Source organism: Echinops telfairi, unplaced genomic scaffold (genome assembly GCF_000313985.2).
Source record: "Echinops telfairi isolate 266 unplaced genomic scaffold, ASM31398v2 ScPeMD7_2010;HRSCAF=2546, whole genome shotgun sequence".
NCBI classification, from domain to species: domain Eukaryota; kingdom Metazoa; phylum Chordata; class Mammalia; order Afrosoricida; family Tenrecidae; genus Echinops; species Echinops telfairi.
Genome location: NW_022105908.1, coordinates 24,115,047 through 24,139,222, shown reverse-complemented (window position 1 = coordinate 24,139,222; position 24,176 = coordinate 24,115,047). Strand labels below are relative to the sequence as shown.

The 24,176-nt window shown below is 57.4% G+C and overlaps 2 protein-coding genes across 7 annotated transcripts in view; one reads left to right on the top strand and one right to left on the bottom strand.

The window, feature by feature from the left end:
- Nucleotides 1–156: 156 nt before the first annotated feature.
- Nucleotides 157–10,841, top strand: LOC101660427 (neuferricin). Of its 3 annotated transcripts, none has more exons than XM_045293537.1 (4): nucleotides 157–233; nucleotides 4,866–5,006; nucleotides 8,843–9,029; nucleotides 10,072–10,841. In XM_045293537.1, the coding sequence occupies exons 2-4, from the start codon at nucleotides 4,952–4,954 to the stop codon at nucleotides 10,286–10,288; spliced, it is 459 nt and encodes a 152-aa protein (XP_045149472.1). In that variant the 5' UTR covers nucleotides 157–233; nucleotides 4,866–4,951; the 3' UTR covers nucleotides 10,289–10,841. The 3 variants fall into 3 exon arrangements, with proteins under 3 accessions (XP_045149472.1, XP_004716251.1, XP_045149471.1); XM_004716194.2 differs by lacking the exon at nucleotides 157–233 and adding an exon at nucleotides 277–676; XM_045293536.1 differs by lacking the exon at nucleotides 157–233 and adding an exon at nucleotides 1,314–2,073.
- A 4,725-nt stretch (nucleotides 10,842–15,566) lies between these two features.
- Nucleotides 15,567–24,176, bottom strand: part of ANKFY1 (ankyrin repeat and FYVE domain containing 1) — an 86,933-nt gene continuing 78,323 nt past the window's right edge. For all 4 annotated transcript variants that reach the window (XM_004716157.2, XM_045293357.1, XM_045293358.1 and 1 more), the window contains 6 exons: nucleotides 23,677–23,824; nucleotides 23,233–23,323; nucleotides 22,893–23,017; nucleotides 21,203–21,349; nucleotides 20,010–20,100; nucleotides 15,567–19,319 (listed from right to left, as the gene is read on the bottom strand). In XM_004716157.2, the coding sequence (XP_004716214.1) occupies nucleotides 19,187–19,319; nucleotides 20,010–20,100; nucleotides 21,203–21,349; nucleotides 22,893–23,017; nucleotides 23,233–23,323; nucleotides 23,677–23,824 (735 nt within the window). In that variant the 3' untranslated portion in view covers nucleotides 15,567–19,186. The remainder of the gene's footprint in view (nucleotides 19,320–20,009; nucleotides 20,101–21,202; nucleotides 21,350–22,892; nucleotides 23,018–23,232; nucleotides 23,324–23,676; nucleotides 23,825–24,176) is intronic.

Genomic DNA, 24,176 nt, shown 5'->3' with positions numbered 1-24,176 from the left:
GCGCCGTCAAGCGGACTCGGCTTGCCCACCGACAGCTAGGCCGGCCGAGCCGCCGCAAAGGGCGGAACCCTGAGTTCCAAGAGGGCGTGTCTGTCGTAACGTCATCACGCGTCAGCGTCATCACGCTTTTGCCGCCATTTTTGTTGAGGGCAGCCAACCAGCTAGCCTGGGAGGTGTGTCGCTGTCCAGCGTTCCTGGAATCCCTCCACGTCCGCAAGCTTCGCTAAAACAAAGTACGAAAAAGAGTAGGAACCAGGGCGTGAACTCCTCCCCAAAGCCTTTCAAGCCTCTGTTGTCCCCTTAGGGCCAGGCGGACAAGGGAGCGAGAGCGTCGCGCCAGTGACATCACGGCCGGCGTCTCCGCCATCTTGGTTTTAGATAGAGAAGAGGCAACTTGTGAAGTGCGAAGGGGGTGCGACAGTCTAAATGCTCAAAGTCCGCGAGCGTGAGCTGCTGTTGAGCTTGGCCGCAGCAGCAGCGGCGGTAGTGGCAGCGTGGCTGATGGGCTGGTGGAGTCCCCGCGCTGGCTTCCGCCTTTTTCTGCCCGAGGAGCTGGCCCGCTATCGCGGCGGCCCGGGGGACCCGGGCCTCTATTTGGCGTTGCTCGGCCGCGTCTACGATGTGTCCTCTGGCCGGAGACACTACGAGCCTGGGGCCCACTATAGCGGCTTCGCAGGTATCCTCCCAGCGGTCCGTGCCTTTCCTGCTTCTGCGCGGGCCAAGCGCTGCCTGCTTGTCATTCATTCATTCATTCGTTTGCGGCGCCCGCTTGCCATTCATCCTACCAGTGCGCCAAACTCTGGCCTCTTTCCCTGGCTGGGCTCGAAGCATCGGTTAAGGGCTTCAACCCTCTCTCATTCCCCACCGCCCATCGTGACATCTATTCGAACAACACAGCGCCCGCCTCCCGTTCCCCTTCCACGGTCGAAAGCTCGGACACCAGCTTTGTGGGCTCTTGCAGGGGCGGGGGTGGGGAGGAACCTGCCTGGGTGGGTTCCGACGCATAGTGACCCTATAGGACAGAGTAGAACCGTATAGGGTGACTGAAACTAATCCTTTGAAGTAGAAGGGCTTTTTAGGGCCCCTCTAAAATAATCGTCCCTCCTCGTCTCCCTCTTCCCCCAAGTTACCTTTACAAACCCTACATTTGATTTGAATTACTCTTGCTCCAGCTACAGATGTTAAGTGTGCCATCCTTAGAAAAAAGATTGTGCGAGGCTAGTGCAGGATCCGGCCATGCCCCCCCTCCCCTCTCCACCCTCAGTTCTCAGCACTAAGAGGTTAGGCCCCAAGGACGCTTGTCAAAGGAAGGTCATCCTGCAGCCTTTGTTTTACAGCTGAGGCCAGGGAAGGAGGATTTGCTGAAGGCCTTGACAACCTAGGACTAGCAGCACTTGCCCAAGGACCAAGCCTTCGTGGAGGTTTTGCCTGACAGCCTGGTCTGGTAGAGGGCCCAGACCCACTTCCTGGTATCTTTTAAAAGGCAGAGCAAGCTGAAGGGCAGTGAGGAGGCTGGTATTAAATGCACATTTTCCACTGCTCATGTTCATAGGATCTTTTGTCCCCTCCAGGGAGAACGTTGGAAATAAAAGCAGTGATAGAGAAGGGAGTCTTGCCAAGCTCCTGTATCCTACAGGGGGAGGTACTTTCCCAGGGCCACCCAGAAGTCCCTGGAGTGCACACAGGGAAGGACCTGACTGCTGGCTGAAAGGTTCAACCCATCAAGTGGGGGGACCTTGGAAGCGAGGCCTGCTGAGTGGCAGTTTTCCAGAACCTGGGGTGTCTCGCGTCAGGGACCCCGGGGGAAAGCGCCGAGCGGAGAACATGATGGAGATTGGAATCGAGAGCTTTCCCTCTACCGGCTGGACGTGCCTTTGGGAGGCCTGGTGGTGCCATGGGCGAAGTGCCAGGCTGTTCATGATAAAGTCAAGGCTTCCAGCCCGCCAGTCTCTCCACCGCAAACAGATGGAGCCCCTGCTCCTCTGAAGATGTACAGTCCCGGAGCCCTCCCGAGGGTGGCTGGCAGTAAGTTTGGTTACAGGGAGGCTGCAGCACTTCTGGCTGGATGTACAGGTAGGAAGGCAAAACCCGTCATTGCTAGGGTGACTTTTTTCCTTCGTTTGCTTCTGTCTACTGAGCTCCTGTGTGTCCAGATTCGTCCTCTGGCTAGTGAGTGAGCCCTCTGTGACTGAAGACCTCTGATGGTGCTGTGGGATGGACTCAGGCTGCTTGCTGCACCGTCATGGCTCAGACCCAGCAGCTACTCCTCAGAATGAAGACCAGACTGCGCCCAGAAAGCTGTACAGGGTCAGAAACCCCATATAAGGTTGCTAGGCGTCAGAATCAACTCAATGGCCGTGGGTTTTGGTCACTGTGTGGCCAGAGCCCCCGGGTAGTACAACTGGTTAGCACGCTTGGCTGCTAACTAGAGAGAAGAGGTTTAAGGGCACTCAGAAGTACTGCAGAAGGAAGGCCTAGCACTTTCTGGGCAGAAAAATCATCAGCGACTGAAAACCTTGCGAAGCACAGTTCCACATGGGCTCATCTGTCTACCGTGGGACCTGTCTTGTGCTGGGCATCACAGATGTCCATACTATGTCTCCAGCAGGCCTACTGCTCACCCACCCAGGCTAGTAGGGAAGCGGAGAGGTTCTCTCTCTACTTGCTCATTCAGTATTCTTGGTGGTATTTAGACAGCGTTCGTGTAACAAAATGTATCCTTCAGAAATATACACTTCATTTTTCATATCATAGTGTGGTTGCAGGGTGGTGCAGATGTTACCACTGCTTCATTTCAGAACATTTTTGTCACCTCACAAAGGAAAGTACCCTTGAGCAGTCACTCCCACCCCTTCCTCAAGTCCCCAGTGAGCATGAATGCTATGCTCTGTGGGTCCGTCTGTACTGGACATGGCATGTAGGTCAGGTTATGCATGTAGCTTCTGTGTGATCTCGCTCTCACTTCACCTACTGGTTTCAGCGTTTATCCATGTCACAGCAGGCCGCCCGTTTTCTTTTTATGTGTAAAAATCTCCCACCGTAAACTATACCACGTTTGGCTGATCTGTTCTTGAGTTGATGGCATTTGGGTCTTCCCACTTTGATGGGGGGGGGGGCAGGTAGGGCCATAGCTGTGAAAAGCCTGGAGGATGAGGAGGCAATCAGCAGGTGAAAAGGTAGGGCAAAGCCAACCACGCGTGCCAGGCCCCTGAAGTGAGGAGCCCAGGCAGTGGACAGAATTGAATGTGTGGCTGGCACAGGTAAGGACAGTGGCGTGGTGCAGGCGCCGAATGCCTTGTGAGGCCCTTCAGCCATTGTCCCAGGACAGAAGCCACAGAGGGTTTGAAAGCAGCAAGCTGGCATAATCAGGTTGTGCTTGAAGTGTCCGGCTGAGGAAGACCGCTGCACCACTGGACGAACGTCAGCCGTGCTGCAGAAATGGACACGTCGAAAGTGAACGGCATGTGGTCTGGCTGACTGTTCTCGACAGCAAAATCAGTGCTAAAACCATCACAAATCCGTCTAAGAGCCGCGTGGAGAATCGAGCGATGGGAAAAGACTGCGTGTGGGGAGACCCATTCGAAGTGAAGCCTGCTGCAGCACTTCCCCTGAGAAACGGCAGCACAGAGAGAGGCGGGTGGACTGATGTCAGAACTATTTAAGGAGACAGTGTAGGCCTTGGGGAGTGATTGGCACTGGGGAATGAAAGGTCGAGGACTGGGTTCTGGATTGGGCAACTGGAGGATTTAGGGAATGAGAGAAAACCAGAGTCCACGAAGGTTTCCTGGGCTACGGGTGCTGGTGATCATTGGTTCAGTGTGGGCAGTCTGAATTTGTGATGTCTCTAAGACATCTGGGAAACCTGGCAGCGGGCTGGGCTGCCAACTGCAAGGTTGACGGTTCAAAACCACCAAGTGCTCCCTGGGAGAAAGATGAGTTTTTCTATTCCTGTAAAGAACAACAGTCTCAGAAACCCACAGGGGCGGTTTGACCCTGTCCTAAAGGGTCGCTTCAAGCCAGAATCAATTCAAAATGGCATTGAATTTAGTTTTGGGGTGTTTTTTTTTATAAGACAGTTAAGAGATGCTGATTAGACAGCTGTGCATATCTGAAGCGAAAGAGAAGTCTCATCTGGCAAGCTGCTGTAGGAGAGCCGCAAGAGTGGAGGAGATTGTCAAGTGCGGATTGAAAATCACCAAGCCCACTGCCATCAAATTGGTTCTGCCGCCCAGCAATCCAAGGACAGAGTGGACATGTCCCAGAGGGCTTCCCAGAGTGGGATCTCTGTGGAAGCAGACAGCCTCATCTTTCTACCAAGGAAACAGCTGGTGGGTGCCAACTGCCCTTCCCTTGGCTAGTGGGCAAGCACTCAATCACTGTGCCACCAGGGCTGCAGATGAACCAGCAGGGCAGCTACACAAAAATGACCCCTGAGGCTGGTAAAAAAGGAGGCGCTAGTGAGGTCAGAGGGAAAGCAAGAGTGTGGTGTCACGGGATGCAAGGGGCGTGGGCAGCCAAGTTCTGAAGTCACGGAGAGTAAAGGGAGCCAGGAGCAAACACTGCTGTCCGGTCCATGCCGACTCGTAGTGTTCCAGAGGACACTTTGCAGGGGTGTAGAAAGCCTCCTCTTTGACCCACGGAGCGGCTATGAGGTTCGTACTGCCGACCTTGCTATTGGCAGCCCAGCACGTAAAGGGATGATGTGTCCATGATACAGGAGCGGCATCACAGAGGTGGGTCGGGGAGAGGTGGGGGCACATTCGCATTGCCTGAGGGGTTTCCGATGTTTCCCAGAAAAGAGCTGTCTGCCTTGGTAGCGAGGCTGTGATTTCCAAACCAATCGGCTGGAAACCTCTCTCCTGCAGGCCGAGATGCCTCGAGAGCCTTCGTGACCGGGGACTACACGGAGGCAGGCCTTGTGGACGACGTCTCTGACTTGTCGTTTTCCGACATGCTGACCCTTCAAACCTGGCTCTCCTTCTATGAGAAGAACTATGAACTCGTTGGTAGGTAGTCCGCAGGTTCTGTCCAGAGATTGCATGCGGTGGTCTCACCATTTGTCCTGAGGGGCCGGGGTTCTCTGAAGGAGCCCTGGTGTGCTGTGGGTTTAGCACTGGGCCACTAGCCATAGCTCTGTGGGAGAAAGATGAGGCTGAACGGACTTGAGGGAATGGTTTGGTTTGGGAGGCTGAGTGTCTTTGAGGATTGGACCCAAGGTTGAAATCAGAGCGCAGCCCTTCACGATCCCCTGTGAGCTCTGGCCCTTGGTGTGGCAAGTGAGCACAGGAGGAGGTGGGTGGAGCCGGGCTTCCCTCCCTTTCTTCCGGGGAGAGGATCGCCAGGCCTTGGTTTCCCAAAGCCAGCAGTTGCGGGCGCCATCTGTGACCCGGGCATCTAGCCTTTCCACAGCCAGGAAGGACTGGACCCTACATGCGCCTCACTTTGACACCTCCCCTGTCCTTTTGCCCTCGAGGAGGCAGAAATGAGCCTGTGTCCCTCCTCATTGTTCGAGCCAGCTGTGCAGGGTGCTGTGTGTGCTGTCTGCTGGTGGGAGACCGCCACCTCGCCCCGTCCTGAAGGGACAGGAGAGACACTGAGCGCTAGCCTGCTCTGCACACCCGGCAGGCTGGGCCAGTCAGATGCTCTCCCCAGAACCCCACTCAGACACAGCCCACTCCACTGTCCACTCTACCCGGACAGGCCTGTCCCTGAAGAGCCCTCTCCCTCTTCCCCAGGCCTCGGTCTCTGTCTCGTCGACGACGACGTGTCTCCTTTCCTGAGACCCGAGCTCTTCATCCTTCATGACAGATGGTTCTGCTCCCTGCACATCCCAGTGGGCTAGTTGCCAGCACCTCTCAAGTTGGTGCTTTACCGTTGGCAGACCACCCCCCACCCCCCCCACCCCCGCTCCATTGCTGGCCCTTGTCACCCCAACCTGCAACACCCCTTTGTTTTCACCCCCATCTCCCCCAGATCTTTCCTCATGCCCCAACCCCGCCTGCCATGGAAGGAACTGATCTCTTCTCTGCCCATCCATCTGCCCTTCAAGGAGCTGGGTTCCCCCATCCCACAAGAGGCTGGGCAGAATGTTACTGTATTAATAAGGACAAGAAAGCCAACACCAAGAGGCTAGAGGGGGGTCCTACAACTGGACCAAGATGCTAGTCCAAACACAGTGTGATGAGATAAACACTAGTTTCCTTGAATCAGGTATGAATGGGGTGTGTGTGTGTGTGTGTGTGTGTGTGTGTGTGTGTGTGTGTGTCTACTGTGAGTGTTGGCTGCCAACCACAAGGCCAGGGCTTCAAGCCCTCCCCACCACTCCTCAGGAGAAAGATGAGGCTGTCTGCTTGGAAACCCTCAGCCTTCCTCAGGCCGCGACCTCTCATACAGCTCCTCATGTGTGGTCACCCCAACCATAACATTATTTTCATTACTACTTCATCACTGTCATTTCGCTACTGTGATGAATTGGGCGACCCTGTGAAAGGGTTGTTCGGTCCCCAAAGGGGGTTCTCACCCAGAGGTTGAGAACCGCTGCTCTATAGAGTGGCCCTGAGTCAGAATCCACTCTCTAGCAACAGGTTTGGGTTTGGGTGCTTTGAATAAGTGACAGTTCTGGCCACATCCTGCCATGCATCCCCTCATTCTGGAGGAGAGGGTGGCCCTCAGGACATGTCGGGGCCGGTGGGGGGACCTTTATTATAAGCAATCACCTTGGAGTGAAGACATCCAGGAAGTTGCCTTGGCGCCTTGTGGTGGCCAGATGTAGTGGCTTTGAGGCCATGCTGGCCAGTGTTGGCTCCGGATTGAGCAGGGGGTTGGGGTCCCGTTCTCATCTGTCTTGTATCTAAAATAAGGTGACCAGATTTTAACATTGGTAAAGCAGGACACCATTGATAAAACTCAAATCCTGGCGAAATAGCCACATGGCAGCCAAAAACTGTATACCCTAGCTTGTCATGCATTCTTTCCAAAAATCGGGACTTTTTAAAAATGCTACGGGACGTGGGAAAAATTGTTAAAAATCAGGACTGTCCCGCCAAAAGCGGGACATCTGGTCACCTTAGTCTAAGACCCACCAGACAGGCTTGGCACCACGCAGTGCAGAGCTGGATCATGGCGGGGCCCTGGCCCATTTGCTTCACCCAACAAGTTTTTTTTTTTTAACCGTTTTATTAGGGGCTCATACAACGCTCATCACAATCCATACATACATCAATTGTGTAAAGCACATTTGTACATTCATTGCCCTCATCATTCTCAAAACATTTGCTCTCCACTTAGCCCCTGGCATCAGCTCCTCATTTCCCCCCTCCCTCATGAACCCTTGATAATTTATAAATTTTTATTTTGTCATATTTTGCCCTGTCGGATGTCTCCCTTCACCCACTTTTCTGTTGTCCATCTCCCAGGGAGGAGGTCACATGTAGATCCTTGTAATCAGTTCCCCCTTTCCAACCCACCCTCCCTCTACACTCCCAGTATCGCCACTCACACCACTGGTCCTGAAGGGATCATCCAGGGAAATCCTGAATTCCCTGGATTTCCAGTTCCTGTCTGTACCAGTGTACATCCTCTGGTCTAGCCAGACTTGCAAGATAGAATTGGGATTATAATAGTGTTGGTGGGGGCCGGGGGGAGAAGCATTTAGGAACTAGAGGAAAGTTGTATCAACAAGTATTTAAAAGGAACCCTCGCTTATAAAGCCAATTGGAGTTTGGGCCCTTACCTGGGAGAAGCATCCTACGTAAAGCCAGAGAGGGCCGGCTGCACAGAGCATTCCCCTGGGATGTGATGAGTGCTGGGCCGGGGGCGGAGGCAGGAGCCACCTTCAGGATGGATGGTGAGGGGACTCTTGGAGGAGACGGCTGCTCCACTGAGGCCTGGGCTGCGAGGGTGAGCCAGCAGTCCAGGGAACGCATATGTGAGGCCGGGGAGCAGCTGACTGTGGGTGGCCTTGGCATAGAAAGCCAGGGCGCTCCAGGAGCTCCAGCGGCTCAGAAAAGGCTGAAGACAGACGCACGCAGAAGCCCCATCCTAGAGGCCTCGGAGCCTTGGTAAGAAATCTGTGTTCGATCCAAGTGCTTCTGGACCCCCTGGGCTGTCAGCCGGCACGGTGGGGCTGAAAGAAGGCATGTTCTCACACACTGACTAGTCAGATGGCATGCGCTGATGTAGAGACCAGGGAGACCTGTGGAAGTGGGTGTGGCTGAGGGAGGCAGCAGTGGAAACAAAGAACTGGAGCCTGGCCAACAAGACTGTCCACTTGGTCAGGGACCAGATGTGGAGGAGCAGTGAGGCCCCAGGCTCCGAATCTAGATGGCAGAGGCCGGAGCTGACATACACTGAATCAGGAGAAGTCAGGAGAGGGGTTGGCCTGGGAGAATGAGCTTGCTGACCCCAATGTCACTTGGACCCAGAGGTAAAGTCTGTTCTTAGAGCTGCAGTGGTCGGGACCCGCAGGGCTGGTGGGGAGAGGAAGGGGCAGGGGACAGTGCCGCATGGCAGCCACCTCCCTCATCGAGGTCACACCATCTAGGTCACTCCTGCCCTGTGACAGCCAGCTGTACCTGTCGCGGGGAGGAGAATGTCCTGGCACCAAAGGCTGCCGCACACCTGCTGCCGCGGCTGTAGCTCTGCTCTCTCCCCTGCCATTGCGTCGTGATTCCAACTGCTAGCCTCCCTTGTAGGGTTTCTGAGGCTGTCAGTCTTTACGGGAACCAACAGCCTCGTCTTCCTGAAGTGGGTGGGGAGTTGAGACCTGGGGGACGTGCTCGGAAAGCTGAGCATCTGTGCGCCCCTCCCTTGATCACCCTGACCTCCTTTCCTGTCCCCACAGGGAAGGTCGTTGGGAGGTTCTACGAAGAGGATGGGCTCCCCACGCCAGCGCTGACCCTGGTGGAAGCCATGATCAGCAAAGGCCTGGAGGCGAGTGACCAGGAAATGAGAGCAAAGCAGACGTTCCCCCCATGCAACACTGAGTGGAGCTCAGCCAGGGGCACCCGCTTCTGGTGCTCCCCACAGAGGTACACAGGCTGCCCCCGCAGCAGACTGCTGGAGGCTCTCTGCATTGGTCAGTGGAGCCGCCAGGGGCCCCCGGGGCTGCTCGCAAACACACCTGCTCAGGCCTGGGGGCTCTGGACTCTGACTGCATGTTAGAATCTTCTGGAGAATTTTAAAAATCACTGATGGTGGGGCCATGCTGCTGACACCTGACAGATACTCGGCTCCTGCCTGGTTTCTTTTTATTTCTTGATCTATTTATTTATTGCCTGGTTTCTCTTTCATCCCCCCACCCCCAGCAGCAGAAGGTAAAATTCGGTCTCACACAGCCCCTTGGCTCCTCTTGGTCAGCACAAGTCATTCCGGCCGCCTGGGGAGGGGGGACTACAGGGGAGGGGCACCTGCAGCGGGCCCTCAGGTGGGCTTCGAAACACTGTCAGTTCGGGGCACTACCAGGTGGACCCAAACGGGGTCCAAGCTACACAGAAAGGCCCCTTCCTGCCAGCATGAGGAGGGACTGGAGGGGATGTGAGGGGGCTCGTCCAGGGAGTTTGGGAAGGTGACCGGGTCACAGAGGGACCCTGACCTGACAGGTGACCCTGGGCCATCTCTTCTTCCTTCCACAGGCCCGGGAGATCAGGGCAGACTGGGCTCAGGACCCCGGGTGAAGCCAGCCCTGGGGAGGTTGGGGATGGGGGGCTCAGGCTGTGCTGGGCCAGAGCGGATGCCTCTATCGCTAAACCTGGCAACATCCAGGCCTGGGTCCTTGCAGGGGGTGGGATCGGAAATTTCAGGGTCGGAGCCCCGGGCCTGAGTGTCCATCCTGGGCTGAGGAGGAGAGACAGAACCCGGTCACTATGTGCTGCTGAGGCCCTCGCAGGCCCATGGGGAATCCCTGTCGCAGCCGGCAGGGAAGCCCAGTTGGAGGTCCTGGAGAAGGGGCCGGGCAGGGCCCTGTGTGGAACTGCTGCAGGAGGCACAGGGCTGGAGGGGCTGCACTGCCCTCCTCCTTCTCAGAGATGGGTGGTGCCAGTGTGGACACAGCCTCTCTCCTTCTCTCCGCAGCGGGGGTGTGAGCAGAGACTGGACTGGCGTCCCCAGGAAGCTGTACAAGCCAGGTGCCAAGGAACCCCAGTGCGTGTGCGTGAGAACGACTGGCCCCCCTAGTGACCAGACGCCAGACACCACTATGCACAGAAATCGTGGGGACTTGGACCACCCCAGCTTGGGGGAGTACAAAGGCTGCCCACCCCTGGCTGTCGCATGCTCCTTCCCACCCTAAGCTGTCACCCGGCGTGGACAGTGCACAGCGAACCCTCCTCTTAATGGCCTCGTGTCTTTGATGCTCCTGATTGGAGACAATGACTCTGGCCCACCCTCTGCAACAGTGACTCGTGCTGCCCTCACCTCGCTGGTGCCGGTGGCCGGAGCTCAGGCTAGCAACGGTCAGCCTGCCTGGCGCGTTAGTCCATGTGCCGCCTTCCTTCAGAGCCCTGAGGTTCCCACAGGCACAAGTATGACTAACTCGGACTGGACAAGCAGGCAGAGAGCTCTGGATGCCCGTGGCCACATTGTTGTGCCGCTCCCCTCCCCCGGCTGCTGGAGCAGTGGCCAGGAGCTCTGGGCCCTGTCTGTCTTCAGCCTTCCCAACCCTGGCAAGGCATCTGGGGCCCAGACCAGGAGTGCCCCATAATTCCCCAACAACGCTGAGCAGACATACACCCCCGCCAAAGCTCACAAAGCTGTGAGCCCCGACTTATAGCTGTACCCCGAGGCAGACCTGCTGAGAACCTGGCTGGTGCATGAGTGGTGGTAATAAAGTGATCGCTCTTTGAGAGGCTCCTGGGAAAGCAGCATTCCAGACGCTTCTGAGCAAAGCAGCACTTTGAAGCAGAGCTCCTGTCTCACGCGTACTCACCACCAACCACGCGTGGGTGTTTTCAACAGGAGTCTGCATTCTGAGCCAAAGATGGTTTCACAGCCCTCACAAGGTCGTGCCCTATCCACACCCATCCACCCAGCCCCAACGTCAGGGCGCCTGGCTTGCAGCTGGTCCAGTAGGCTGTCCGTCTGTCCCAGGCAATGTGCCGCCTACTACCTTCCACAGGGACACTTCAGGTCCATTCTTCTGTAAGGCCTGTTTCCATGTCACAGCAAAGGGATCGGGGACTGGTTGGTGCAGGCCCAGGCTCACGGTCTCTCCTCAGCGCCTTTTCCCAGTCCCCTAAACTGGAGCCCTAAACATGGGCTAATCTCCTTGCCTTTGTCCCCTCCAGGATCAACCTCACTAATGGAGTCAACGGGCTCCCTGTCCTTGCTGCCACAGCCGCTCCGGACTCCTGGGCCGCTGTGGCCCTGGCTCACCGCCTCTGCTTGTACCTCTAGCTTCTCCCTGCCACCTGGCTCTCCCCCCAAGTAGGCAGCAAGTAAAAACAGCCTAACTCAAACATTCCTTCCACATCACACACTTCTGTAGGCTCCGGGTCCATGTCTGGTCATAGCAAGCTTCTTGAAAGGCCGCTGTAGCTCCCGGTCTCTGCTCTTCACTCCTGTGGGATGCAGCCCCTCAGTCAAAACGGGTCCTTAGGAATGGGGTGAGCAACAAGGGCCTAGGAGCGGGGGAGCAACAAGGAAGAAAAGGACGACAGACAGTGGGGCGACAGGAGGGTCATCCCCGATGTCAGACGAGAGCTAATTCATCTTTCAACGGGCTTATGTAGTCCTGAGGCTTGCAAGCCTCCGTAGGTACAAGCTTAATAGAGTAGGCAGGTAACAATGAGTCAGCGGTTTAACCGTGGCTGTCCCTGAGCTCTCTCCAGGGGAACAATCTGTGATCAGTATCAGACAGAGACTCAGAAGGGTCAGCAGCACTTTGGGTGGGACAGGCAAGAGAACCTGATTGCTCTTAAGAGACAGGCAGCCTCCGGGTGCCTAGTGAGTATCCTTTATGGCGCACCTTTATGGAGCGCTATTGTGGGGGCATCGTTCAGTGGTGAGAAAGTGTATTTGACTTCATCTCCATCTCAGAATGGTGGAGATCTTGCTCCAACTAGAGCCAGTCGGTCCTCCATGCCCTGTCATTAAAAGAGTAGAGATGAGGCCGCCTACACTCTCTTTTCAGGTCCTGTTTCCCACACACTCCCCACACTCTGCCCAGCATAGTTGCTGTGGCGTCTGCCCTTCTCTCCCCTGGAGAGTTCTGACCCACATGGGACTTCCGTCCCATTGGACACTGTTGGCCCTAAGAGTCCATGAAGCCTGCCCAGGGATTTTCCCTCATCGCCCTTTCTGTCCTCCGGCTGTCCCTTCTCAGTCCCCACCAGCCCCTTCTCGCTGCTCGGTTCCCTCCAGCTGCTGCTGTCCAGTCTGGGCTGCTCCCCAGGGCACTCCTGCCTCTCACGTCTCACTGCCATTGAGTGGCTCCGACTCAGCCACCTGGAGAGCAGAGAACTGGCCCTCGGGCTCTCTGAGGCGATGGAAACTGAAAACCTCTTCTGGGAAGTAGCTGGTGGGTTCGAACTGCTGCCCAATGCCTACCCCGCAATGCCACCAGGGCTCCTGAGCAGTTCTGTAGGCCCCTCAAACACCATGGTTCTGGCATTCGATGTTCGCCTGGGCTTCCCATGATTCTAGTTCTGAAGGTGGCTGGTACCACCATCACACACACCCAGTCCTGCCAAGTTAGAATCGCAGCAGGTACCTTCCCGCCCCGCACCCCAACCAATCTCCAGTCCTGGCAGTTCTTCCTCCTCGGTCTTTCCGGCCCAGTGCTCCTCTGGTTTAGACTGCCCTCTCTCTCTCACCTGGTCGCTTCAGGAGCCTGGCTGTCCAGTCCTCCTGATCATCCTCCACAGCGGCCAGTGGTCTTCATGCTCATGGGAGGCATTCCCCTAGGGAACGGCCCTCAGTGCTTCTCCAGAGTCGTCAGGACCAGGGGATAGCTCTTCTTTCACCTCCCAGGCGCTGCTAGCCGCTGCCTCTCTCCACCACCACACCCCCCCTTCTCTCCAGCTGCAGGACGCCTGCTCTGCTTCCGCCTGGTTTCTCCAAGACACAGCTCAATCCGCACCTCTGGGGAGCCCTCATTAACCCCCAGCTCAGCCGCGGATCTAGAGTCCCAGAGGCCCCCGGGATAGTGTTTCTGCTCACTCAGCCTGGGACCCCAGTCCTTCGTACCCAGGGGGCAGAGTTTGTGACAGAGGCACACGCAGCCTCGGAGGACCTCAGACATTTGTCCAGGGTCCCAGGGCAGTGGAGCTGAGCCTGGCTCTCCAGGCCCTAATCCAGGGGTGGGGTGGAGGTGGTGGTGTTTCAGTCCTCCCCATCCGGCTGCCTATCCTGCAGCAGGGAGGGTAGGATGGGGCTGAAACTAGGACCTCCTCCTGAGTTCCAACCAGCCAAGGCCCTCTGCTCCAGGCTCCCTGGGAAATGGTGCCTTCTAGAGTTACCCAGCAGTTATTTGCATCAAGGGTGGGAGCTGGCGGGGCATGGGCTAAGCATTGGGCTTCTAAGCGGGAGGCCTATGGTGGACACCCACCCAGCTCCATTGGACGGAGGAGGCTGACTGCTCTGTAAAGATTCACTGACAGCCTCACACTCCGTGTTCTCTGTCCCACAGGGCTGCTGAGTTGGGGAGACTTCCAGGCCAGGCTTGAGAGGCTCCATTTATGGCCCATGGTGGGCAGAGGGTGGCACACATGTGGTCATCAGAAAGGAGGCCTTCTCCTGGCTCTGCTCTGCCCCATCAGTGAGCAGTTAAAGCCAAGGTGGGGACCCCTACGTGTCCCTCAGTATCTTGGAGAAGACGTCACCTGACTTTCCATTCTGAGATTCCATCTTCCCATGAGCCGATGACGAGTGAGGAATCTGGCAGTTGTTGGCCACAGCTCAGCCAGTGCACGAATGAGACAAGACACAGGTCATGTCAGACCGACACCACTGCCCTCTGCTCTGGGACAGGACAAGCTGTGATTGAATAGCGAGGCCCGAGAACAGGGGGGTGCTGGGTGCCGTGTGTGCATAGAAACTGAGGAGCACCCTGATGGACTACCCAGGGCCACGCCCCACCCTTGAGGGCTCTTCTTGCCTCCGGTGGCCCTGGATTCCTTCAAGCAGGAGGTGAGCTAGTGCTGCAGAGCCTCCCAGGAGGGGCCCTGGGTCGTGCCCCTGGCTAGGAGGAAGCACTTATTACCGGTCACCTTCCTTCAGCAAGCCTGGGCCAGAGAGAACCCTGGTTACCTCATTTCCTAAAGCGGGTAAGGATCACGGATTAGGAAACATGCCCCAAACTGACAATGACAAATCAGAACTCAGGCCAAAAAAAAAAGGCACGCGATTGAGATTCATCTGAGTGTAACTGCACATCTTATCGTCTCCAGCGTCGTTTTGTTCTCCTCGGTTACAGCAGGGGTAGACGTGTCTTCAAATGGGCATCTAAGAAAAGCTGGCCAAACCTCCAAAGAAAAGCAGCTCATCTCAGGGCTAATAAACATGCCAGCAGTGACTGCAGACCAAGGGGACTCCTGGTGGCACAGTGGTTATGCACTGGGCTGTGATCCACGTCAGCACTGGGAGACCACCAGCCGCTCCACGGGAGACGGGCTTTCTACTCTGCTGAAGCGTTAGTCTTGGAAACTCCTGGGTAGCAGGCTACCCTGTCTTGCAGGGTCACTGAGTTGGCATCGACTCGCCGGCAGTGAACGTGGGTTTGTGTGTGGTCTCTGAGGCCAAGCACGTCAGGAGCCTCATTTGGCAAACATGCTAGAAACCACCACCCTTGCCCTGGGCAAAAACGTGCCCAAGTGGATGGGTGCCAGCTCCCATGTGCAGCGGCAGAGTGGTCAGCGCAGTCTGTCCCGGAGACTGGCTATGTGGAGTCCCCAAATAGTGCCCACCAACTATGAGAGGAAGACCACGGGGGATGAGGGGGTGGGGCGAGGTAGCCTGAGAGCCGGGTCAACTGGGATGAGCAAGGACTAGGGTGAGGAAACATGAGGGCCAGGCGTGCTAGGTTTGTGGGGTTTGATGGATCGCCAGATTTCAATTCGCAAGCCCCCAAAGCTCCAATAGGAGCCCTAGTGGCGCTATGGGCTAAGCATTGGGATAGGGACCAGAAGGTCAATGGTTCACACCCCATGGTAGAAAGATGAGACTGCCTGCTCTCGTAAGGAGTCATGGTCTTCTACTCTGCCCCACAGGGCCGCCACGAGTCAGAATGGGCTGCTGGCAGTGGGTGCTTGGCATTTGGAAGGTTCACTAGCCATTTCCAAAGCCCACTGTTCCTTCAAACCTTTATTACAACACAGCTCCTAAATGATGGTGCCGGAGAGGCCATTTCTGGGGTCACCCATCACACACCCCTGCACGGCTGGGCCAGGAGCGCCGTGCACTCAGTCAGCTGGTCATTACGTCCACTGTAGTTAGTTTCCTTTTGGATCTTCCTGGGAGACGCTTGAACTCACCCTCTGCTGAAGGGCAGCTGTTCAAGCAATGTGTTTGTTTCCAATGCTTACCAACTGACCCGTCATCTACACGTCTCACTGAAACGTCCACTGCAAATGCACAATTTTACCCCATTTTATTATATTTTATTACATTTTATTATAAGGACTTGTTACAGAAATTGCAATTATCAATTGTTTGAAAAATACATTCCATTACAAGGACTCCAGAGAGACAATACCCCACTCTGGGCACCAACTCAGAGCGGGCTGGGAGCCTCGGTGATGGCCCCGCCCGCGTGCCTGCCCAGCCTCAGCCCAGCCCCTGCCTCCCCAGTGGTACCACAGAGCACAAGCAGGAATGTCATGCGGACAGCTGCAGGGCGAGTCCTGGAGCCACGGCAAGCCCCATCAAGACTCCCCGGCGACAGAAAGTGCCTTGTCAGCTGTAACAGGTTCAGGATTCGTTTATGCCACAGGAATATGGAACTATTCCGGCAATGATCTTCCGAAGTCTTTAAGGCATACAGGAAACGGTCTGGGCGTTTTCGTACGAGAGAGCAATTTGTTAATATCTTGTCACGCAATCAGCTATTCACGAAATTACTTCCACGAAGCAAGGGTGCAGCTTCCTGATCCCTTTTAGAGAGCGGCTCCCCATCTGCTTCCCTTTTCTCTCCTGGGGCTCCAGGCTCGGAGGGGCTGGACACGTCAGGCCCGGGCCCAGTTCTTCCGGACTTGTTGTTCCGGAGGGAAGCAATCACAGACTCCAGAAGGACGCTTCTTTCAGGCACTCCCTGGACCTGCGAGCCGAGGGAGGCCCCCGATGTACTTGTTACCATTACTGTCAGCGAGTCAGGTAGTCTGCCTTTCAGGCGCCAAGCTTCCCTTTCCTCCAGATACAAGCCACCTAGATGGAGGTCCCGGCTCTGCTGCCTCCCCTCTCTGCACTCCCCCTCCACCCCATGCCTACAGACAAGGCTGACACAACAACGGTCAACACGACAGGTGTGGACATGAGATGGGGTGCGCGGTGAGACCGCAGGCACACTGAGCTCATGCAGGGCCCTAGCCGGGGAGCTGAGAGGCTTGGGGCTCTGAGGTAGAGGATTCAAGGTCTTGGGGATCCTGTGGGTAGAGGACATGGCAAGTGAACTCAACCACCGAGGCCGGCCTCAAGGCCACGCACCACTGGTGCGTGCGTGCGTGTTGGGGTGGGGGTGGAGGGCATTGCATTGAAACCCGGTCCTGATCCGCTGCTCTGCAAGACACCACTAGAAAGAACTGAGAGCACGTCCGAGGGTAGGCACTTCAGTTTGGGGGAGACCCCTGTGTTGGAAGAACGGGGAGGACGAATTGGTGTAAGCCATTCCATCTGTCCACAGCACTCCTGTACCTTCCTCTTTGAAAACCAATGCAGGCTAGGAGAGCCGGCCTGGTCTACTTGCACCCCTGGTGGTGAGGGGGAGTCGGTGAGGGAGCCGGGAGACCAGGACAGTGCCGGCTGATGCCGCCGCCAGCGCTCAGCATTCTTCCTGTGCAGCTCATTCCCAGGTGACTCCTTTCTGAAGGAAGGAAATGGCGACCAGTGTTTGCTACCGGTACTAGGCTGCTGACGAAAACGACGAAAATGGGAGGAGGGCAGTTGGGCAGTTTTGTGGACAGAGCATGGAGAGCAGCGTGGCCTTGGCCGGCGGTGACTAGTGGGGGGGCAGCCTCCACTGGGCAACCTCCGGGATGTGCCCCATGAGCTTCGGCGTGGTCGGGCAGGTGGAAAGATGCTCTCCGGATCTATCTACAGGAATGTACCCTGAACCCATGCAGACGCAGAGCAATCCCCCCAGTATGGGGCTGCTCAGGACATAGCCGCAACCTATACTCTGGGGGGGAAAGAGGCTTGGCTCAGTATTTTGAACATGACCCTCGGGACTTCAAGGGCAGTTACAGGCAAGACCCCTATGAGATGGGTGTGGTAGGGAGCAGGCAGGCTGAGCTGCCTCCACCCTGATGGACTACCATTTTCCCCTGAACATGCACACAACGATATAAATCGACCAGCCGCCTGACTTCACAGCTACAACAGAATTACCTTCCCTGCTTCCCCGTGGCTGCCCCAGGCCAGACCCTATGCCTCACAGGGGCCCTGGTTACAGGTTTGGTTAGTAGGTGAGTTTCTCCGTAAAAACTTCTATGGAAAACAGAAAAACTTCTATGAAATAAGTCACAGATTTAGAGGGGGGTCGGGGACCTCTTCTAATTAGTATTTTCCTCTTCGACATTGTGCACAGCTCATATTAACACAGACTGCGTATACATCTTATGAAGCACAGAACTCCTCTGTCTGAAAGGCAGCACTCTGATTCACCAGCTCATCTCACACGTGCACTTTGGGCAGTGGAACGTGTGAATCTACAGCAATACAGCGGGCACACCATGCTCCCCAAAGGAAACAAAGCCAACAGAAACTGCAGGCTGCTGCAAAGAACAAAACAAAAACCCACTTAGTCCCTCCAACGCTTCCACCCATATGTCAGTAATGCCAAAACAACGTAGTGGTTGTCTGAAAGCCAGTGTGTGGTGACTGCGGCGGTCAGCGTCAGTCAGGCCACCCCACTCGTGCTCCGTCGCCTCAGGATCTCAGGGCAGGGAGGGTGTTTTGTTTTTAAAGCCGGAGTAGACCTTTCTCTTCAAACGTGCACTGAAGAACAAAAACTGGCCAACCCTTCCAAAGAAAAGGAGTTTAACACCTCAGGGTCAGTCCACGTTAGCCGTGACTGAGGACCAGCGCAGGAGCCCCAGTTGGCACTCGTGCCAGAATCTTCCAAAGCAGGGCGGCCCCGTGTGGCAGAGCACGATGCCAGGAGCTGGGCCCTCAGTGCTCACAGCCCAACGGGGAAGGTTCCAGCAGGCGGCTCTCTGGTGGGGGAGGCGCGCGGTGGCGGCTGCAGTCCTGTCGCGGTGCTGCCTCCATGGGCAGGTGGCGGGGTGAGCCTGCCCTGTGCGCCTCGGGGGAGCACGGTCCAGCCCGAGCTGTCCCTCAGAAGCGCAGGGACCAGGACACGGGAGGGCGGGTCTCGCGGGGCCTTTCTCAATCATCGCCCCCGTGTGAAAAGTGCAGCACAGTCAAAGTGCAACGTCTCTAGCGCCTTGTGCGGAGGGGCCGAGGGCCCCCAGGGCCACCTCACCTCGGGAGAGGGAACGCCAGTAAAGCTTTCGGGTGTTAAGGCCACAATGTTTCAGCTCTCATCTTTGAACCCTGTGTAGAAAGATTTCGCCCTTTTCAAAGGGATAGCTCACTAAAACACAGCTTAGCTTAAAACAAACCAACAAAAACAAAACAAAGCATTCGGAGCAAGAGAATCCTATAGTCTGCATGAAGACACTGCAGAAACCCCACAGCCGCCGGCCTGTCCCCAGGGCAGCTGGCCCTCGCCGCGTAGGGGTCGGGCTGGGAAGACCCTGGAGAGGGGAGAGGCCTTAGAAGCGTCTTCACCCAGGCTAGCAGAGTGGGCCGGGGTCCTCTCAGCTACTACACGGGCGAGAGGGTCAGGTCCAGCGCGCGACATCGATGACATCCGGCACACTGACAGTCACTGGGGTTATCTGAGTGGGATCGATCACACGTGGTCCGCGGTTGGCCCAGTCCGAGGAAGACAGCCCCAGCTCTGGCTCGGGGAAGACGAGCTGGGGAGCAGAGCAGCTGTGGGGAGAGATGTGGCAGGCTGGGCTGTCCTGGCTCACTACGAGACCCCACCCAGAGTCAGCACGTCAAAGCAGATGTTGCAGACGCGCACAGGCTTGTTCAGGTCGAACTTGATGATGGGGATCTCCTTGGTGGAGCACTTGTGGCACAGAAGGCGGCCGCAGTGCCGGCTGTGGAGGCAGAGAGGAGGGATGGGCGTATGGGAGAAGGAAGGGCAGGTGCCTGCTCAGCGCAGAAGGGTGCACTGCACCTCTCTCTGCCCCTGCCACCCACGTCACAACAATTCAAGGGCTATTTTCATCCCATGCAAACAAGATTCTTCCCCAAACCAAACCCACTGCCACCGGGCCGATGCTGCCTCAGTGACCCTGTAGGACAGGGCAGAACCGCCCCTGCGGTTCCGAGACTGGAACTCTGGACGGGAGTAGAGAGCCCCGCTTTTCTCCTGCAGAGCAGCTGGACGTCTCGATTGCATAACCACGACACCAGGGATCCCCAAACCTGGCCAACCAGTATCCCAGTGATGTGACCGAGGATCTGGCGTGCATGGAATCACTTCTCCCCAGCTGCGCCCCGGCACTCAGGCAGTGGCTCACTGCGGACTGGCTCACCACTAGCCTGCAAATAGCCCAAGACCTGTGACCCACAGCTCCCCGGAAGCACCCCCACCCCACCCCTGCACTGCCCCGTATCACTGCCTCCCTCCCAGCCTGGCCCTGGCAGTGCATGGTCCCACTGGCTCAGCGTGGCCGCAGACAGAGGGAAGGCCACCTCTTGCCGGGCTCGGGGAGCTTATCGTGGGAAGGAGGCAAGCGCTGGCATCACAGAAGTCCCCTCGCCCCTCCCTCTGGGGGTCTCACCAGTGGTGTTTGCGCGTTGTGACTCCAAACTTGGCGGCGCACTCGTAGCAGTTGGAGCCGTCGCACCACGGCGGTTCCTTGGACAGCATGTCTGTGGCACAGGCGGGAGAAGGCGCGTTAGTGTGTGCGCCGGCCTTGCAGGTGGCGGGGAAGCAGGCCTGTCCAGACAGCAGCACCTGCCCGGGCTGATGACGGGTGGACACGCTGGCCCTGGCTCAGCAGCTCCGAGAGACGACGGAGAGCCGGTCCCTGGCCTGCAGACCGTGGGGGTCAGTGGGGAGGGTAGCAGGGGAGAGCAAAGACCACCAGTCTGGAGAGATGGGCAGGGGCCGAACGATAAAAGGGAAGAGAGGAAGAGGGGCCAGCGTAGAGACAACAGGGCAGCAGGAACGGTAAGAAGTGGGGGGTGAGAGGAAGGAGACATTTCCAGGTTTGGGGGCGCAGACAGCATCTGCGGTGGGGATGCCAGTGAAAGAGTCGGGGCCTGCGAGCAGGGTGGGCTGAGCGTGAGGAGTGGAGGGGACACTCAGGCGTGCACGGGGACACGGGGAATTCAGTATCACAGAAGCCTGGCCTGGGGCTGGCACTGGGAAGGAGCACTGGAAATGGCAAGGAGAATTCACTGACCACTAACTACATGACATCCCTGCTCCACACCAGCGCTGGCCAGCCACCTCTGAGCCCCCAAGAGGTGCGGGGCGAGGTGGTGTGACCAGCTGGAACAGGGACACCCAAAGTACATCTTCAGCACGGGTTTCAGCGGTGGGGATGGGGCCTCTGCTGTGCGTGGTGAGGGCATGGGCAGGGAGGAGGCGACGTTCCATATGCCGCCTCTACAAGTGCCGCTCTCCTCACCCCAGTGAGCCTGAGGCTGATGCAGAAGGCAGTTCTGAGGGCGACACAGCAGGGCCTGGTCAGGCAGAGCCAGCAAATGTGGGAGGGGGCTGCCTGGGGCGGAGGACTTCTGGCAGGTTGTGAGCGCCTGGAGGGCCCACGGGTCCCTGTGTGCTCCCACCTGAGAAGGGAGTGTCCCGTTGCAGCTCCCCATCCTCATCGCAGTCACAGATCAAGTCCGCCATGCTTCCAGGGAAGCCCTGGCTCTGAGCGCACGCCCAGTGGGTCCCCCCGGGGCTGGAAGCGCAGCAGTGCAGCCGGCCAGCCACTCACACTGGAGCACCAAGTCAGCCACTCACCCAGCAGTCTGAAGAGCAGCTGCTTGGTGGCCACCTGGTAGTTGAAGATGTTGACCCCCTGGTTGTTGTTCACTCCGAGGCGTGCCCCAGCTCGGACGATGGCCCGGCATAAGTTGGCATTGCCCTTGATGTACGCCAAGAGCAGCGCTGGAAGACAAACCAAAGGCAGGGTTACTGCCACCAGCCCCAGCACGCACGGCCACAGAAGCACAGGGCTGAGGCTTGGCAGCACCTGCCAACTGAGGAGCTGGCCGCTGGCTCGTGGCCCGGGCTGAAGGTGTGGTTCCAGACGGCCCGCCTTGGCCACAGCCTGCCCTCCCATCAGATGCTGATGGATGTCTGTCGTGGCCTCAGATGCCGAGCACTGATGGGAAGCAGTGGTTTCCCCACAAACGGCAACTCTCTTTTCACACCACACAACGCACACAACCCTAAAGAGTTGTGGGTGTGGCCACACAGCTCCAGAATGTTCCCCTGCAGGGAGCCCTTCTCTACCGTCGCGCCTGCAGGCCCCCTGTGCAGGCAAGCACAGCTACCAGCAGCCCTTCTTTGCTTTCCAATGCTCTCCTCAATTTTCAAGTCAGGCCTGCAGGTGAGCATTAGCACGGGAGGGTCACCGGCACTAGGAGCCTCCGGTCTGTGTGAAGTGGGCAGCTTTGCATAGAGCCCCTGGTTGCTGCTCACGGGCTTGCCTGGTCAGCCCAGCAGCTTCCTCCCAGGCCCGTCACTGCCGGCTGAAAGGATCTGCTGTAGAGCTCTGCCTGGAGCTGGTGACAGAAGACGTGGCCCCAGCTGTGCTTCCGGACAGCTCTTGGTGACTACGCGACACCTCCCCGCAGGCCTGGAGGCTCGGCTGGCAGGAGGCTGAGTGAAGGAACGGGACCTGTCGCTGCAGCAGAGCATGCACAGAGCCTGAGCTTGGAAGATGGGCTCGGGGTTCACCTGGGCCTCTTGTTTTCTCTGTCTGACTGAAAACGGGGACCCACTGAGTACACTGCTCACCTTACCGGGTTCTGTGAGTGTTCAGCAGAAAATGAACACAGGTCTTCAGAGATAACCAAAGCACAATGACTACTTGGGGGTAGAGGGGCGTCCCCATAATAAAACATGTCACACACACACACACACACACACACACACACACACACACGGCGTGCCACTTTCTCAAAGCACAGCAATGCACCCTGTTGTATACTCACTCGTTCTTCTGGAAGCTTCTGGAATGAAAAAGCGTGAGCAGGGTGCTGGCTGGCAGACAGGGCAATAAAAGGAGTAGATAGCCCTCCCTGCTTCTTCGGGCACAGGGGTGACTTTGGACTGGGGGGGGGGGGCGAGCGCAGTGGGCTGCTAACCAAAGTGCTGATAGTTTGAACGCTCCCAGGAGCTTGGTGGGAGAAAGGCCCTGTTTCCATCCAGATGGAGAAAGCCCCCGGAAGCTGCTCTGCTCTGCTCGTCACACACAGGCCGCCACAAGTTGGTGGCCGACTGGCCGGCAGCCGACAGCATCTGGACTTTGGAGCTCTGGATGCACCCGAGGAGCGGTTCTGCCCAAGACCCGACACGGCTGGGTGTGCGCCACAGCAGGGAGGTGTGACGGGGGACGAGGGAGCCGGCCCTCAAAAAGACTCCCGTGTTTCCCGGGAGCAGGGAGCTCGCGCGAGACAGGGCACAGCAGCACCTCACCACGCACCTGTGTTTCCTTCCGAGTCTGGCTTATCGAGCGGGTACTCGGGCATGCACTCCAAGAAGAGCTCAAAGATGGCGGCCGCGTTCTCTTTGCCGTATTGCCCCAAGATGTGCAGTGGCGACTGGCCCCTGATGAGAGAGTGGGGGAAGGACGGTGACGGCGTGGTCATCATGGGGAAGAAAGGGCGCTTTCTGAACTCTGAGAAGCTGGCTGAGCGCTGAAGGAGACGGGCCAGCCTACCAGAGTGTGCTTAGGGAACACAAGTCCCAGTGGCCGGTTCCGCAGTGTGACCGCCAGCTCTGAGGTCTCGGAGCCCCCGAGCAGGTCAGCGAGCTGCACGCACCTGAGGTTGAAGGCCTCGGCGTCCACGTTGCACTCTGTCAGGAGGACCCGGATGTTGTTGAGCCGGCCGTGCACGACAGCGAGGTGCAGAGCTGGGGAGAGGAGAGCCCAAGTGGGTGAGCACAGCAGCACACAGGAACCTCGACGCCACCTCTCTCCCAAAGCGCCCCTCGTCTGCACACCCCTCATGAGCCTCTGCTTTCTGTTCCAACAATGATCCAGAGATGGGATTTACTCGTGCCGCACGGAGCCATGCGAGGGCTATGGTGACCGATAGACTAGGGGCTGCCCAGGGCCTGGCCAGTGACAGGCTGGACGCCCAGTTCGGGGCACTTCCTGCCAGAGCTATGCTCTCGTTGACGTCCACCACCCAGAGGGACACACTGCCTCCCCCAGAACGGAGGGTGACGGAGGCACCGGCACGTCCAGGGGAAGCACGCATCACCATTATTGCCGTTCTCATCCACAGCGGCAAAGTCCACTTCATTCTCCAGCAGGACCGAGCAGATGGTGGGCAGGTTCTGCTGCGCAGCGAGATGGAGGGCGGTCTGCCGGTGCTTGGTTAATTCATTCACCTTGGCTCCTGCAAGAAGCTGTTCCAAGTTGATCACATGAGCAGTCGCTCACACCATACCCAGACCCCGCGCTTACGGCAGCAGCTAAGGGGCCTCCCAGGATACACTCCTGCTGCCGCTGCGGGCCATGGCCAAACTCTTCCCAAGCACCAACCCTCAGACACTGCCAACGAGCGGAGAACCGGCCCCTCAAGACACACACATTGTGCTTCTAGAAAAGCAGGTGTCTACGCTGGGCTGCCTCGCCATGCAGGAAGGGCTGCTGCAGGTCGCTGAGACTCTCGGCAAGGGACAACCTTGGCTCTCCAAACAACACACCAGGAGCCAAGAAGAGGACGGCAATTTAGATGTTCACACAGATGTCTGCAAT

What these genes read in the sequence shown, in the direction of transcription:
- LOC101660427 (XM_004716194.2), top strand. Translation starts at nt 427, where the DNA reads ATGCTCAAAGTCCGCGAGCGTGAGCTGCTGTTGAGCTTGGCCGCAGCA. An exon ending in CCACTATAGCGGCTTCGCAG is followed by an intron (nt 677 to 4,865) that starts GTATCCTCCCAG and finishes TCTCTCCTGCAG; the next exon opens with GCCGAGATGCCTCGAGAGCC. An exon ending in GAAGAACTATGAACTCGTTG is followed by an intron (nt 5,007 to 8,842) that starts GTAGGTAGTCCG and finishes CTGTCCCCACAG; the next exon opens with GGAAGGTCGTTGGGAGGTTC.